This window comes from Phyllopteryx taeniolatus, chromosome 3 (assembly GCF_024500385.1).
Source record: "Phyllopteryx taeniolatus isolate TA_2022b chromosome 3, UOR_Ptae_1.2, whole genome shotgun sequence".
In the NCBI taxonomy this organism is placed as follows: domain Eukaryota; kingdom Metazoa; phylum Chordata; class Actinopteri; order Syngnathiformes; family Syngnathidae; genus Phyllopteryx; species Phyllopteryx taeniolatus.
The window spans coordinates 17,600,997-17,617,622 of record NC_084504.1 but is presented as its reverse complement, the minus strand read 5'-3'; the positions used below and the strand labels follow the sequence as shown (position 1 = coordinate 17,617,622).

The window sequence follows — 16,626 nt, the reverse complement described above, 5'->3', positions numbered from 1 at the left end:
CTGTTGATTACCTAAAAGTGGAAACCAATATGTCGTTCATTATTAAGTGAAATGTCTCATTTTCTCGTGTATTCATAATTGTTCTTTAGCCAAACAAAAATTTATTTTATTTGATTACTTGATTATTATTATTATCTGTAGGATAACTAATTGCAGCACAACTGGATGCAAGTTCTCATTTGTGACAGGTCTGTTTAATGTAACTTTAAAAAAGAAAGTGAGAAAAAGTAAATCATAGCATAGCATTTGCATAGAATAACTGAAAACATAGTATCGAACGGTTTTGAAGAGGCAAAAACTAAGCCCCCCCTTGACGATCGGCTTTTATGGTGCAAACATTTTGATCAGCCCTCTAGGTTTCATATAAAGGTTCAATGTTATATATTAAAATATATTATTACTTTGTTGTTAAAATTACTTGACTAGGACTAATAGTATAACTAAGTATAGGACTTGCGACTTGACTCTGGACTTGCTTGTCTTGACTTGGGACTTGACTCGTGACTTGCATGTCTCGACTTGGGACTTGACTCGGGACTTGAGGATAAAGACTTACTTACTTGCGACTTGGAAAACAATGACTTGGTCCCACCTCTGCTGTGCTTAGTACTGTATTGAGAAAACATTCTGCCATTCTTTGCTTGTGCCTGCTCTGAGATGTTCACAACAACATCAATCCACTCGGACTACACTAAAAAACTACTTAAAATTTGTGATGAATATTATGAAAATACAAACTCCAATTCCAATGAAGTTGGAATGTTTTGTACAACGTAAATAAAAACAGAATACAATGATTTGCAAATTCTTTTCAACCAATATTCAATTGAATACACTAAAGAGACAAGATAATCTTCAAACTGATGAACTTTGTTTTCTTGCAAATATTCACTCATTTCGAATTTCATTGGAATTTGGGTTTGTAATATTTGCTTTTATTTACTTGGCACAGTACAGTATGTGCACAGAATATTTAATATTTTTAGTCTGTAATAACAATAAATGAAACATTGGCACGCATGTTGCTGGAAAAACGTCCAGTTTGAACGTAATATAGTCTTTTTCTTTTTTTTTTTTTTTACATGGTCTTGTGTGCGGATGTTTTAACTATATCTTTGAAGGTCTCAGATTAAAAAATGTAACAAAAGTCAAAGCTAGAATGAGTGGATTGATGTTTCTTCTAAATCATCCACACCTTTCAGGAAAGTTACAAACAAAAGATACATTTGCGCTTAAGACTCGGGTGCTGAGGTTGAAAAAAATGAAAATGACTGACAAGTGATAATGACACCCATATTGTGTCTACATCTGGTGAGTTTTTATGCCTCATAATACCCCCTTAACCTCTACCCTTTGTATATCCCCTCCAACGGTATCATGGTTGCCCTCCGCGCTCCTGTTTTTCCAACTTTGGCCCTGTATACCCCTCCACCTACACTTGGCCTGTGCCCCTTCTTGGTCATAAAATACTTTTCCTTTCCTCACCATTCATTCCCCCCTGTTTCCAAGCTTCTTAGACCCTGTTAAACTCTCACCTCTTTCTGGAAAGTATCAAGGGAGGCAGATTTAAAGCCGACAATACGTCAGATTGAACTTTTGCAATAAATCACCTGGGTTTTCATTATCATTCCAGTGCTACACTTTACGGGAGTGTTTTGCCCTCCTCTCTACCCAGGCACCTTAGTCTGCTGCCTGTCCAGAAGTACCAGCAAGTCCTCGAGGCCTTGAAAGACCAACTGAGCAGCTATTGTGTCGAAGTTTGTTCCACCTGTGTTCTTCAAGATGCGGAGAGCCACCACTGGGCTGACCCCAAACCCTTTTATGAGGTGAAGTACTGTATGGTAAACTGAACATTGGAAATTTGTTGAATAAAGGCATATTTATATGATTAGATTAATGTAAATGGATATTGACAAAAATGGGAACGGTTGGATAGACTCCACTGATTTCCTCACTTTTAGTGCTCACTTTTTGTTTTGACTGTGATCACTGCCGGTTCAGCATCAGTGGCCATCAATACATCTGTACACCCCATCTTTTCACATCATTGTAGCAAGAGTGTCCATGGCACACCTAAATATCTGCAGTGAGAAATCCAAGTTCGTACACGATTCAATTTAAAACTGAATAGAAACACCTGTCTGTTCACCATAGAAACCATTATTACCGGTATAAGCAATGTTTTTAGGAGAGTTTTGGCATTCTTAAATGTCATACCAGTGTGAAAACAAGGAATAAGATCTGACTTTCTATCATGCTTGATTGCCACACACGTGTAAAAAGAAAATAACCACTGTTAATAGTAAAAACTATATACTGTACATAAACATTTGTCTTACTGCTTTCTATGTGTTTGACTAAAACTTCTGGAATATATTGTTATTCATTCTTTTTCTTTTTCTTTTTCTTTTTCTTCTTTTTTGTTGAAGCTAGTTTTTATGTTTGAGTATATTTTGCATACAAGCCAAAGAAAAAACAAAGCACACTCAGGGTTAATTTTTTGATGCTCTCTGAACTGAGGGCTTTGTGAAATACACTGTGGTTTTGCGATATGCTGACATGCAAGTTCGAACTCTGAAAAGTTTGTGCGGACTGTTATGTTGTAATGAACAGGTGTTGTGTAATGTTATCATGTAATTATGATTTGAACAGCGTCAGAGGTTCTTCTGTGTTTCAATAACTTTAAAAAATGCTGCAAATGAGCTAGATGGCTAGAATTTTTCCAGATAAACTTATAGTTACATGTATTACAATATGATTGAATACAGTGGTGCCTTGAGATACGAGTGGCTCAACTTACGGGTTTTCAAGATACGAGCCATTTTTCGACCAATTTTTTGCTTGAACTTGCAAGCGCAAACTTGAGATACGAGCTGATGTATGGTGGTAGTGGCAGATAGATTCAGGAAATATTCTTGAAAAAAGGAGGCTTCATTGTCAGTTAAAGTTTACTGTCAAACAAAAAAAACCAAAGAGAATTGCACATTACGTATTTAAAACAACAACATAGCTTAGCCTTTAGTCTGCTAGCTTGCCAGATTGGCATTTGTGGCAGACAATATAACAGTACTCACAGCTATATACTGTATTCTTTATCCTCTGCAAAAAAACGACGATATATATCCCTCTTGAGTTCTAGGCAGGGCAGGCCCCATTGCAATACAACTGTTTGCAGCATCGAGGCAGAAAAGTAAGTTAGTACTGTATGAATTTGCCTTTACACTACACAATGTGGATTGAATTGAATGAGAAAGTGTGACAAAAACGTTTTAATTCTTTTTTTATTCTGTTTAATTATGTAATTACTGTATTTTTTTAATAAAGTATATTATTATAGAGTACTATTTTTCTCATTAAATAACACATTACAAATTATGTGTGGAGACCAGAAAGGAGTAATAGCATTCCATTAATTTCAATGGAGAAAGTATTTTTTCTTCTTTTTTGCTCTCGTGGAAGTTCGTGTTCCCAGTGTAGCATTTATTTATTTTTTCTTTATGATCCACACCTGCTAATTTTATACACATCAGTGGTAAAAGTACAGTCTCCTGTACATTGCCATGTGACTCAGATTGTGTAGGGTTTTAGGGACCCTCTGGAGCTTTCCTGTGTCTTCTTTTCATTTTCCCATTCATTCCCACCTCCCCTTTCTCACTGAACCTTCAACTATAAACTTCCTGAGAACATCTGTGGCTTCCATGCTACCCCAGGGGCTTCAGGGGTTCAGCTGTCTGAAGTCTGCAGTCTACAGTGGGACTGTCTGGAAAGTAGCAAAAGGGCCTCTGTGACTCCCCTACCTTCATGCCCTTAAACCAGTCAAAACCTCCCCTCTTTCCTCCTATACGCTGTTTTTGCCTCTTTGTTCCTGCCTGCTTCTCCGGGTCAACGGTGTCACGCAGACCTGCTGTGCGCAGGTGTGCGCTTTTCTTCAAGCATGCCTGTGTGCATCTGTGCAGATGAGTGCTTGTGTGGGTGTGTAGAGGAACATCTTACAATGTGTATTGCATTTGGTGTGTGTGTGTGTGTGTATGTGTGTGTGTGTGTGTGTCTGTCTGTGTGCATATTTCTCAAGTGTGAAGATGAATGCATCAAATTTCTCTCTCCGTGCCTTGGCTCTCTTACTGCTCTGTGCAGCACCTTTTCCCAACTTGCATTCGCACTCTTTCCTTTGTCCTGGACAAAGTTTTTGACATGAATGAGTGATTGGCGAGAAAATGTTTAGCATAATATATTAACAGCATATGTGTACAGAAGAATACTGGGGAAAAGGAGAAATTAAGCCAATATGCAAAATTTTATCGAAAGAAAGGTTTTGCTACAGCTAAGTATACATCTAAATTCAATATCTAAACCTCACATATGGCCGTAACTGTTTTGGGATCGAGTGTGTCTGGATTTGTTCTGTTGTGTCCACAGGCATAGGATGGCTGCCTAATCCCGGACATTGAGTCCAGTCACGCTCCCATCGAACACAGATCCCTAAATGACTTGCTCCAGGGAGGAACATGAGAGAGAAGAAGTAAAATATGAGATTGATGAGGTGAAGTAGAAATAAAATGAGAAGGTACAAACCTGAGGTAGTGGAGCAGTTTTGACAGAATGTCAGGATGGTGCGCCACATATAGTAAAATGGTATATTGTTGGACCTTAAAGATGAGGAGTCTCCTCTTCTTCCTTGGTCTTATTTTTGTCAAAGAAGGTTTCAATTTCTCCTCTGCCTTTTTTGTGTATGAGTGTGATGTGTTCTCCAGTTCAGGACTAATCCTAGTAGGAGAAGTAACCAGGTGCAGTGTGCAGGTGGCATGACCACTGAGACGTTGTCTCTCTTCCTCCTTTCATCTTCTTCCTTACTCGTTCACCTCTTTGTTTTATCCCCTCATGTTTTTTGTGCTTATGTGTCACTGTCAGTGACCATTTCACAATATATCTTCCTCTCTTCTGTTTTCTTCCACAGGGTGAGCGTTGTTCCTTCTCGGTGCAGATGTGGTTCTACTTTCTGTGTGGTCTCCGTAGCGACTTGTGGGCTGTTCTCCCACCACAGTTGGCCAAAGAGTTGCTGGGCCAGGTGCTTTCAGAGACATTACAGGTCCTGGTGCAAAGATATGCCAGGGCCCAGCCTTCATATAAGAGACACCTGCAGATAAGGTACTTAAAGGCATCTTGTCATAAGAGTTACATAGGGTGTCTCAAAAGTAGCTAAACACTATCTTTTTGTAACTTTTGTTTGAGGTATCATTCTGGCAGCATAGGGTTTGCAGTTTTTGTAAGTGTATCATTCATTTGCCCATGGCTCGCCAGTTGACACTGAACCAGCACGCGTGGCAAGAGGTTTTTCTGTCTCCGACTGCAGTTTAGTGTCCGTTTGACAAGCTTCATGGCTGTCACACAACTCCAACGCGTAATACAATTTACACTTCAGGTTGTTGAACATCATGATATTTGCTTTAAGTTTTTAAATAAACTGAAGTCAGTAAGATTAAGACTTTATCACTCTCCGAAGCAGCCGCTGAAACAAGATTTTCTTGATACTGGGTTCCAGTGCAACCGTTCGGATTGTCTTTCGCCTGGCTTTGCACGAATGCCTGTTCAATAAGTTCTGTGTTTTCATAAGTGGTGTTGGTAGCAGGCCTTTGGCTGCGTGGTTTGTCAAGATCTGGTTTTGAGAAACTTTCCATTGATAGCTTAAATTGTACTACACGTTGGAGCAGTTTGACGACCCTAAAGCTTCTCAAACTGGTGCTGAACTGCAATTGTTGACAGAAAAACGTCTTGCCCGGCATCAGTTTTGCAACACGGCTCCAATGTCAATTGGCGAGCCATGGGCAAGGGAATGGTATGCTCATAAAAACTGCAAAGCTGAAGCTGTCAAATGCTGATGGGGCACCCTTTTTATGTATTTTATGACATATCTTTTGAAGAAGTAAGGTTTTGTAAGCTGTCATCATACAAAAACACATTTCCTTCATATGTTTGACCCAACATGGTGGCACCATCATTGTCTTTTTGTTCAACTAATATTCACACTTGGGGCGAAGTTTAATTCCTGCCATTTATACATTGATTGTCTCTTTACTTTCCTTGTGTACAAGATATGACATCACAGCAGTGCTGCTGTTCGTAGAGCAGCTGATGTGGAGCGTGTGTGAAAGTCCTGAAGACTTGATTCGCCGCGACCCTTCTTCAGCGATCACTATAATAGCGGGCGGCTCCGACTGGCCCTACCAGATCCACAGCTTATGTGAACAACTTCTTACAGTTCTCCTCATTGCCACAGCACCGCTACCTTTGTTGTATAGGTTTGTCTGTTGCAAAATGTCAGCTACAGTATGTAAATGCTGTAGTTCAACATTAATGTTTCAACACTGTCTTTTACAGGACGTTTATGAATAACCATGCAAATAAGTCAACATCACACCAGCTGGACATGCCAGTGGTCCACTGGCTAAACGCTTTAAAACCAGAAGTATTCACAGAGCAAGCCATCCAGTATGTATTGAATGCAACCCACACCATGTAACATGCTTCATCACAACCACGCACACCTCTCACCTATTCCAAAGAGAACCATACACACCCACTGCTGAGTTTAGGAGGGACAAATATATTTGAAACATCTCTCAGTATGATGCAGGGCAGTTCCACACCCCTGCAAACAATTACAAAATTATAAACATATTAATACTGTACATCTCTGACAATGTAAATTAATGAACAGTTTTTGCAGGTCTTGTAAATCATTACAGGTGTGCGTAAATAAAAAAATATGTGTATCAAGGTTCCAGCAGCATAAGTGTAGATATATTCATTCTTGCATCTTGCTGAATGCTGCATGCTGTGCTAATACTACAGATGCAAGCTTCAAAATAACCCTTGCGGCTGACACTGATTTGGTTCATGCTGATGCTTTATGAGGGCTTTACACATCAGGCATCAACCATATACCGTGTTGAGTATGTGTACATGTGATCATTCATACACGTGTGTCTTGTTACTTGTGTGACCTCCAAGGTGCAGTCAATCACTCAACCTCTCACCCTTGACTCCCCCCTCCTCCCCTGTAATCTCCCTCACAGCCAGAGGTGATGTCACTGTGTGCTGATGGCACACAAATCAAGCTTACCCCCGCACTTGTGCTCCAATGTACTAGCGACCGAGAATTAGTTTATTTTTATGACCTCTTTATTTCTTTGCTCCCACCTCCTTGCCTTGTGTGTGATGGCACCAGGGGGGCCTGCTGGTGGCCTGAAGCCAAAACCACAACTCTTCAAACTGGACCAGGATTCTGCAGCCAAATATTGCCTTAGCCCATAAAATAATAATAATACAAAAAAAAACATTGTAATGATGATTAAATGAAACAATAATAAAATCACAAAGTGCGTGAATAAACCATCCAGACTTAAGGGGGTATCAACAAAGTAGAGTGGTGCCTTGAGATACGACTTTAATTCCGTCCGTGACCATTCTCGTAACTCAAAACACTTCCCCGAAGAAAACAGAAAAAAAACAGTTTTTTTAATAATTAAAAAAATAGAACTTTAAATGGAGTGCACTTTTGTAGCGCACTACACTATCATAGTGCCCAAAGTGCCCTACAGTGGCTCACACATTCACATGTTCACAGACACATTCATACACCAGAGGGCGGCTGCTGCCATGCAAGGCACAGAGAGCAATTTAGGGTTCAGGGTCTTGCCCAAGGACACTTCGAAAGCGGAGCTGGGATTTGATCATCCACCCTTCGGTCACTGGACAACCTGCTCTACCAACTGAGACACAGCCACCCTTTATACGAATGTACAGTGTGTACGGAAAGTATTCAGACCCCCTTGTTCACTTATATTGCAGCCATTTGCTAAAATCATCAAGCACCCCATATTGACAGAAAAAAACAGAATTGTTTAAATTTTTGCAGATTTATTAAACAACAAAAACTGAAATATCACACAGCCATTCACACGTTTTGCTCAGTATTTAGTAGAAGCACCCTTTTGAGCTAATGCAGCCATGACTCTTTTTGGGATTGATGCAACACGTTTTTCACACCTGGATTTGGGGATCCTCTGCCATTACTCCTTGCAGATCCTTTCCAGTTCTGTCAGTTTGGATGGTGAACGTTGGTGGCTCTGGCTGGGCCATTCAAGAACAGTCATGGAGTTGTTCCAAAGCCACTCCTTTGTTATTTTAGCTGTGTGCTCAGGGTCGTTGTCTTGTTGGAAGGTGAACCTTTCGGCCCAGTCTGAGGTCCTGAGCACTCTGTAGAAGGTTTTCTTCAGGATATCCCTGTACTTGGCTGCATTCATCTTTTCTTCGATTGCAACCAGTCTCCCTGTCCCTGCAGCTGAAAAACTCCCCCACAGCATGAATCTGCCACCACCAAGCTTCATTGTTGGGACTGTACTGGACAGGTGATGAGCAGTCCTTGTTTTTCTCCAAACATACCGCTAAGGCCAAAAAGTTCTATCTTTGTCTCATCAGACCAGAGAATCATATTTCTCACCATCTTGGAGTCCTTCAGGTGTTTTTTTTTAGCAAACTCCATGCGGGCTTTCATGTGTCTTGCACTGAGGAGAGGCTTCCGTCGAGCCATAAAGCCCCGACTGGTGGAGGGCTGCAGTGATGGTTAACTTTCTAGAACTTTCTCCCATCTCCCGACTGCATCTCTGGAGCTCAGCCACAGTGATCTTTGGGTTCTTTTTTACCTCTCTCACCAAGGCTTTTCTCCCCCGATTGCTCTGTTTGGCCGGGTGGCCAGTTCTAGGAAGGGTCGTCCCAAACGTCTTCCATTTAAGGATTATGGCGACCACTGTGCTCTTAGGAACCTTAAGTGCAGCAGAAGTTTTTTTTGTAACCTTGGCCAGATCTGTGCCTTGCCACAATTGAATAATTGAATTATTGTTTGTGCCTATGCACCAAACAGCAGTTCAGAGTACCCACCCATTTTGGAGTCCTTGGAGGGGGTGCTGGACAGCGCTCCCGCTGGGGACTCCATTGTTCTGCTGGGGGACTTCAATGCTCATGTGGGCAATGACAGTGAGACCTGGTCTTCTATGCTCACCAAGGATTGTTCATAACGAGGGTATGCATAAGGGTGTCCATATGTGCACTTGGCACCAGGACACCCTAGGCCACAATGGACACCAGCGGTGAGGGATGCCGTCAAGCTAAAGATCGGGCATATTTGGCCTGTGGTACTCCTGAGGCAGGTGATGGGTATTGGCTGGCCAAGCTGAACGCAACTTTGGTGGTCGCTGAGGCAAAAACTTGGGCGTGGGAGGAGTTCGGTGAGGCCATGGAGAATGACTTCCGGACGGCTTCGAGAAAATCCTGGTCCACCATCTGGTGTCTTGGGAGGGGGAAGCAGTGCACTATCAACACTGTGTCTAGTGGGGATGGAGTGCTGCTAACCTCGACTCAAGACGTTGTGAGTCGGTGGAGAGAATATTTCAAAGACCTCCTCAATTCTACCGACCCGCCTTCCCATGAGGAAGCAGAGTTTGGGATCTCTTAGGCGGGCTCTCCTGTCTCTGAGGTTGAGGTCACTGAGGTGGTTAAAAAGCTCCTCGGTGGCAAGGCCCCATGGGTGCATGAGATGTGCCCGGAGTTCCTAAAGGCTGTGGATGTTGTGGGGCTGTCCTGGTTGACACGCCTCTGCAAGATCGCGTGGATATCTGGGACAGTGCCTCTGGATTGGCACACTGGCGTGGTGGTCCCCTTTTTTAAGAAGGGGGACTGGAGGGTGTGTTCCAACTACAGGTGGATCACAGTCCTCAGCCTCCGTGGTAAGGTCTATTCAGAGGTGCTGGAGGGGAGGGTCCGTTGGGAAGTCGAATCGCAGATTCAAGTGGAGCAGTGTGGTTGTCGTCCTGGCCGCAGAACAGTGGACCAGCTCTACATGCTCGGCAGGGTCCTCGAGGGTGCATTGGAGTTCGCCCAACCAGTCTACATGTGTTTTGTGGAGTTAGAGAAGGCATTTGACCATGTCCGTCAGGGAGTACTTCTGGACAATGGGGTACCAAACCCCCTTATACGGGCTGTTCGTATAACCAGTGTCAGAGTTTGGCCCGCATTGCTTGCAGTAAGTTGGATTCATTTCCGGTTAGGGTTCGACTCTGCCAAGGCTGCTCTTTGTCACCAATTCTGTTCATAACTTTTATGGACAGAATTTCAAGGCGCAGCTGAGGCACAGATGTGGTCCAGTTTGTGGACTCAGTATTACATCTTTGCTTTTTGCAGATGATGTGGTTCTGTCGGCTTCATCAAGGCGCGATCTCCAAGTCTCACTGGAGCGGTTTGCAGCCGAGTGTGAAGCGGTTGGGATGAAAATCAGCACCTCCAAATCTGAGACCATGGTCCTCAGTCAGAAAAGGGTGGAGTGCCCTCTTCAGGTTGGAGATGAGAACCTGCCCCAATTGGAGGAGTTCAAGTATCTTGGAGTCTTGTTCACAAGTGAGGGAAGAATGGAACAGGAGATTGACAGGCAGATCGGTGCAGCGTCTGGAGTGATGCAGACTTTGTATCGGTCCGTTTTGGTGAAGAAGGAGCTAAGGCAAAAGGCCAAGCGCTCAATTTACCGGTCGATCTACGTTCCTACCCTCACCTATGGTCACGAGCTGTGGGTCGTGACGGAAAGAACAAGATCCTGGATTCAAGTGGCCGAAATGAGTTTCCTCCGCAGGGTGTCCGGTCCCTCCTTTAGAGAAGGGGTGAGAAGCACGGTCATCTGGGAGGGGCTCAGAGTAGAACCGCTGCGCTTCTGCATTGAGAGGAACCAGATGAGGTGTGTTGTGGCATTTGAATCACCGGGAGGAGACCCCCGGGGACGACCCAAGACTAGTCTCCCCGGAAGAGCTGGATGAAGTGGCTGGGGAGAGGGAAGTCTGGGCTTCCCTGCTAAAGCTACTGTCCCCGCGACCCGGATCACTCATATCTCAAGGCACCATTGTATATATACTCTGTACTGTATACTGTGTACTGAAGGTGTGCTTTCCAGCCTCATATATGAGCTCCATTTCTCTTCATTCTCTCTCTCTCTCTCTCTCTCTCTCTCTCTCCAAATGTGTGTGTGCACATGAGTATGTTTTCGTAAACTAACTGCGCTGTGGTCGACTAGATTTATCAGTGCATTTAAAAGAGGATTTCTTCTGGATTTGCGGCTGCACTGACATCATAAATTGCTCTGTCAGATAGCGGCATAGTTTGCCTTAGTCAAGCAGCAGGGTGCACCCCACCGTAGCTTTTCGACTCAAATAGAATTGTTAATTTCTGTGTCGACGTCCCCTGTGAAGACTCCCGCCTCCTTGCGCCTCAGACAAACTCTGTCCATGCCTTCCATTAGATTTTATTGAGATGTATAAAGTAACATGCAGGCACATGCACATTCACACGTGTCAGCGTGCCCTCGCACTTGCACACATACCCAACCACAAGCATACACACTGAGTGGTGTACACGCTCACGTTTGTACACACCAAGGATACGGCTCATTACCCACAGCTGGCTGCAGCCTCTTGGTTATACAAAAGATGTAGGAGGGGGGTAGTGCTGTATATTCATGTATTTGGCTGTCTCCCAAATGTTAATTTGCCTTTAGCTGGCCACGATTAGAGCTAATTCCTTCCCGGTGCACATTATAAATACAAGCGAGAGTGAAGACATTTGCTGAGTAGGCTGAGGGACACTGAAGGATCCTAACCTTATATATATTCAAAGTATAGTGGTACCTTAAAAGTGGTACCTTAAAAGTTGAACACAATCGGTTGCAGGTCTTCTATTTTTGGCTTTTGAAGCAACTTTCTTTGAGGAAAAAAAATGGGAATTTATCTCTGATAATTGGAGGTGGGTAGAGTAGAGTAGCCAAACATTGTACTCTAGCGAAAATATTCTTACTTCCTCCTAAGGCTAGCCCCCCCCCGGGCTGGATGACTGCTTGGCGTTGGGGCTCCCCTCTCATGACCCCCGGCTGATCCCTGGGTTTTCCCCCTTATCGTTCCCTTGTCGAGTGGCCCTATCTGCCCTCCTTTCCAACAAACAAGGGACACTCTCCCGCCCTCGGGCTGGGCGGGGACTGGCTGCATCGCTGGCCCTGCAGATTGGGGGGTGGGGCGTCTGGCTCTCCTGAGGGTGGGGGCGGCATTGGGTCCCTGCGGCCCCCAGCGGGTGGCCAGTTGTCGGGGCGCCTCGGTGGGGCCGGCGGACCGCCCTGGGTCCCTCAGTGTGGGACGTGTCCCGTCCACCAGGCTGCTCTCGGGTGGACCTCTGGCCCCGATCCTGCCACTCGATTTATTGGGTGGGGTCTTCAGCCTGCGCGGTATGGGCAGAGCAATTACAGGACACTTCTGTCAGTCTTTGTGCATGTAAAACGGTGTCAATTCACTTGCATGTGTCCGCAGGCACACACCCATGGGACTCTTTCACTGGGTGTGGGGCCACTCACCTTTTGCGACAAATAACTCATGAATATGCGAATTGCTTGTGTATCGCCTCATTTATACTCTCGTCCTATAGACTTTTATAATTTACATAGTCAATCCCACCACACTTCAGTTGTACAGCCGGGTTCACAACCCTTGTCCTGCATGCTTCTTCTGCTCACAGGGTGTAGCACTACAGCCACATGTAACACTCATATTTAGTGTTTCATTGTTGTAGATACTGTAATGACTTACTTTTCTCATCTTGTTTACAATTAGTGTTTTGTCTTTTGTCTTCGTTTCTCTGTCCCCTCTAGAAACTTTGTTCTGTGCGACTGATCGACTCTGATTCTCAATAAACTTCAATTATAATACTGAGAAATCAAAGCGGAAGCTTAAAAACTCCACTGTGACACAGTAAAACTGTTCCGGCATAAAAGGCATACAGATCCTCCATTCTGCTTGACCTAACAGCCGAACAGCACAAATAAATAAATACATTAATAAATAAATAAAATAAGACAATATTCTTACTTTAGAACAATATGACTCGAATAAAAGTAAAAAGTAGTCCTCCAAATTATTTTGGGGTAAAAGCAATTACCGCAAAAGTACTCAAGTACTGAGTAACTGGTAATTACTGAGTAACTGGTGTGTAACATATATTAATCAGCATTAATGTTAAATAGACAAAGCAATAGACAGCTCAGCACATTACATTGTTGTTGTCTCTCAGACAAACCCCCAAAAATAAAAAATAAATACAAATTTATCGTGCAAGAAATAATAGATCGATAAAAATAATAGTAGCGGGTGGAATGTAGCGTTATGTACCCTTAACATTTAAAGTAGAGTTTCATCCTAATGAAAATAGTCAAGTAAAAAGTATGTTGCATTAAAACTACTCTGACAAGTGCAAATTATCTAAAAAGTCGCTTAAATAATTTAACGGAGTAGATGTAGCTTATTATTACACACCTCTGCTGATAGGCGACTCATCTGACTTTCATTCAGGTACTGTTGGTTTAGTTCACACAAAGTAAAAGTATGCATGTTAGATTGGTTGTACCTGTGTTTACTCTGTTATTACTAATTAACATGAATTTTGTCTCACAATAGTCACATTCAAAGATAATTGATTGCAGTTGAACCACATTTTTAGTTTGTCCATTTCTTGAGTGAGCTCTTTGAGCAGTTTTTCCAGACTGTAGAAGGATTGTCCAAGGGGTAAAAATGGTAGAATTAAGGCACTTTCTACTTTGGTTCCAACATATTACCCTGTTTTTTCCCCACATTGTACAATTCAAGACATATTTGATTTCTGTCTATCTGAACCACAAAAGTGAAGCATGATCCCTCCTTTGTTGTTTCTCACCTGACACTGCAGAACTGTCAACTTGTTATTCCATCTCTCCCTTCTTAGAGATGGCCTTATGGGCCAGGAAGCCTCCGCATGTCAGCTCAGGCTGCTAACCTCTGACCCAGGAAGCAATCCCAGGTTGCTACTGAGAATGCTGCTTCACAGAGACTGTCACCTGCCGCGTATGCTCCTGGAAAATTCTTGTAAGTCATGTCTCTTTTTTTCTGTATGGAGCTTGGTGATTTATATATTCTACGGATACTGTGTGAATAAAACAATATGTTTTAAGTTTAAGATTTACAATTGTTTTGTGATTGATTGGCTGGTGACCAGTGCACGGTGTACAAGGCCTCTTGCCCAAAGTCAGCTACGATGGGCTCTAGCTCACTCACGACTATGGAAAATGAATTGATGAAAGCATATTTCACCCAAACTCCAATTCCAATGAGGTTGGGACGTTGTGTAAAACATAAATAAAAACAGAATACAATGATTTGCAAATCCTTTTCATCCTATATTCAATTAAATACTTTACAAAGACAAGATATTTAATGTTTAAACTGATTCACTTTTTTTTTTTTTTTGCAAATATTCACTCATTATTAATTTGATGCCTGCATCACATTCCAAAAAAGCTGGGATATGGGCATGTTTAATAATAACTTTATTCATATATCACCTTTAAAAACATGTTTACAAAGTGCTTGAAAATAGTTAGGTAAATACTAAATGGGGTTTAAAACACACAAAGAATAAAATCCATCCATACATTTTCTGTACTGCTTATCCTCACAAGGTTCGTGGGCGTGCTCGAGCCTATCCCAGCTATCTTCGGGCGGGAGGTGGGGCACACCCTGAAATGGTCGCCAGCCAATCGCAGGGCACCACTCACATTCACATTCACACTTACTGGCAATTTAGATTCTTCAATTAACCTACCATGCATGTTTCTGGGATGTAGGAGGAAACCGGAGTACACGGAGAAAACCCACGCAGTCACGGGGAGAACATGCGAACTCCACACAGGCGGGGCCAGGGATTGAACCCTGGTCCTCAGAACTGTGAGGCAGACCAGTCGTCCACCGTGCCGCAAAATTTCCTTCCATCATATAAATATGGGGAGAATTCGTAGAAAAGTGAATGTCTCAGTGACAGATATTTCAAGTGTGAGAAAGGAAGCTTCTACCACAAGTGGCGCATTTCTCCTGGGGGTTTCCCAACACTTAATACATCTTTTTAATTCACTTCGGGATTTGAAGCCCGGTCCTCAGAACTGTGAGGCTGTTGTGCTAACCAGTCATCCACAGTGCTGCAAAGAATAAAATAATAATACAAAATCAAATCAATAAAATCAGTAGATGAAAGTAAATACAAGAATGGGGAAGACACATCACATAAAAGCCAGGTTACCTTTCCCTTTTAACAACACTCAATTAGCGTTTGGTAACTGGGGACACTAATTCTGGAAGCTTTGTTGGTGGAATTCTTTCCCATTCTTGCTTTCCGCTTACATGCAGAGATTTCTCCAGATTCTCTCAAACATTCGATGATGATATGGACCGTATATGATGAAATCGCTAGATTCCTTGCAATTGTAAGTTGAGAAACATTGTTCTTAAACTGTTGGACTATTTGCTCACGCAGTTGTTCACAAAGTGGTAAACCTCGCCCCATCCTTGCTTGTAAACAACTGAGCCTTTCGGGGATGTTCCTTTTATACCCAAATATGACACTCACCTGTTTCCAATTGACCTGTTTGCCTGTGGAATGTTCCAAGCGGGTGTTTTTTTTTTTAGCATTCCTCAACTTTCCCAGTCTTTTGTTGCCCGTCTCGTTTTTTTTGGAACGTCTTGCAGGCATCAAATTCAAAATGACACAATATTTGCAAAAGAACAATAACAATCAACAGTTTGAACATTAAATATCTTACGTTTGTAGTGTATTCATTTGAAATATAGTTGAAAAGGATTTGCAAATCATTGTAATCTGTTTTTATGTATGTTTTACACAACATCCCAGCTTCATTGGGAGTGAGGTTTTTATGTCTCTTGAATTTTATCTCATTACCTTCTGACATGTGAGAGGAAAACATTAGTTTTCCCAAAATATTTTAATGATTTAATTTAGGGTGTACATGCTGCCTAATGCTCTGAGAACTAAGCTCTTAACTTTTACAGACGTTAGATGAGCTCCCTCTCATTTTATTAGGTCATCAGTATCATCATCTTTGCTATCATCGTCATCATAGCTTCACCTTGGTCATCAGCGTCACTAAATCAATAGCGTGCAGTAATAAACACTCAACAGACCCAGGCAAAGCACATATGCTGACCTTTAAAGATTTTGCATTCCTCCTCCTCTCCCCTGTACAGGCAACAGTCTAACCTTTAAAGACTATTGTGCACTCGCACATTAATTCACATTTTACTGACCTCATTAATAACAACTCTCAGTGTGTCGTTCTCTTGGTCGACAAGAGAGTCTGGCTCCAAGGCGCTGGGATGCTTCCGCTCCACGTCGTATATCAATGCAGGAAGCGCTGACTCTTGCGTGTTATCACAGTGACGGTCTAATTAAGCGAGAAGTAGGAATACAGAGGCTTGACTAAAAGATCACTCTCCTATAAGCATCTGTGGTCGCTTTGTGTATGTATAGAAATTGGAGACACATGAAAAGAAAAAGCAACATGAGGGTCGTATTGAAGTGTGAGGTCATCACAAGCTGCCAGCTTTTTTTTTTTTATCTTCTGGCTTCTTCACACGTACTCATTTCATTTCTTTAAAAGGCTTCACTCATCTTCTCATATGAGGACACTGGTAATAGTGGTTGACATCCAGTTCATCCAGTATTCAT

At 42.6% G+C, this 16,626-nt stretch overlaps 1 protein-coding gene across 8 annotated transcripts in view; it reads left to right on the top strand.

The window, feature by feature from the left end:
* The window catches only part of kiaa0825 (KIAA0825 ortholog), a 174,464-nt gene that overhangs the window by 41,202 nt on the left and 116,636 nt on the right, over positions 1-16,626 (top strand). For all 8 annotated transcript variants that reach the window (XM_061767232.1, XM_061767230.1, XM_061767228.1 and 5 more), the window contains 5 exons: positions 1,676-1,826; positions 4,955-5,145; positions 6,090-6,296; positions 6,376-6,486; positions 13,837-13,976. In XM_061767232.1, coding sequence (XP_061623216.1) covers positions 1,676-1,826; positions 4,955-5,145; positions 6,090-6,296; positions 6,376-6,486; positions 13,837-13,976 — 800 coding nt within the window. The remainder of the gene's footprint in view (positions 1-1,675; positions 1,827-4,954; positions 5,146-6,089; positions 6,297-6,375; positions 6,487-13,836; positions 13,977-16,626) is intronic.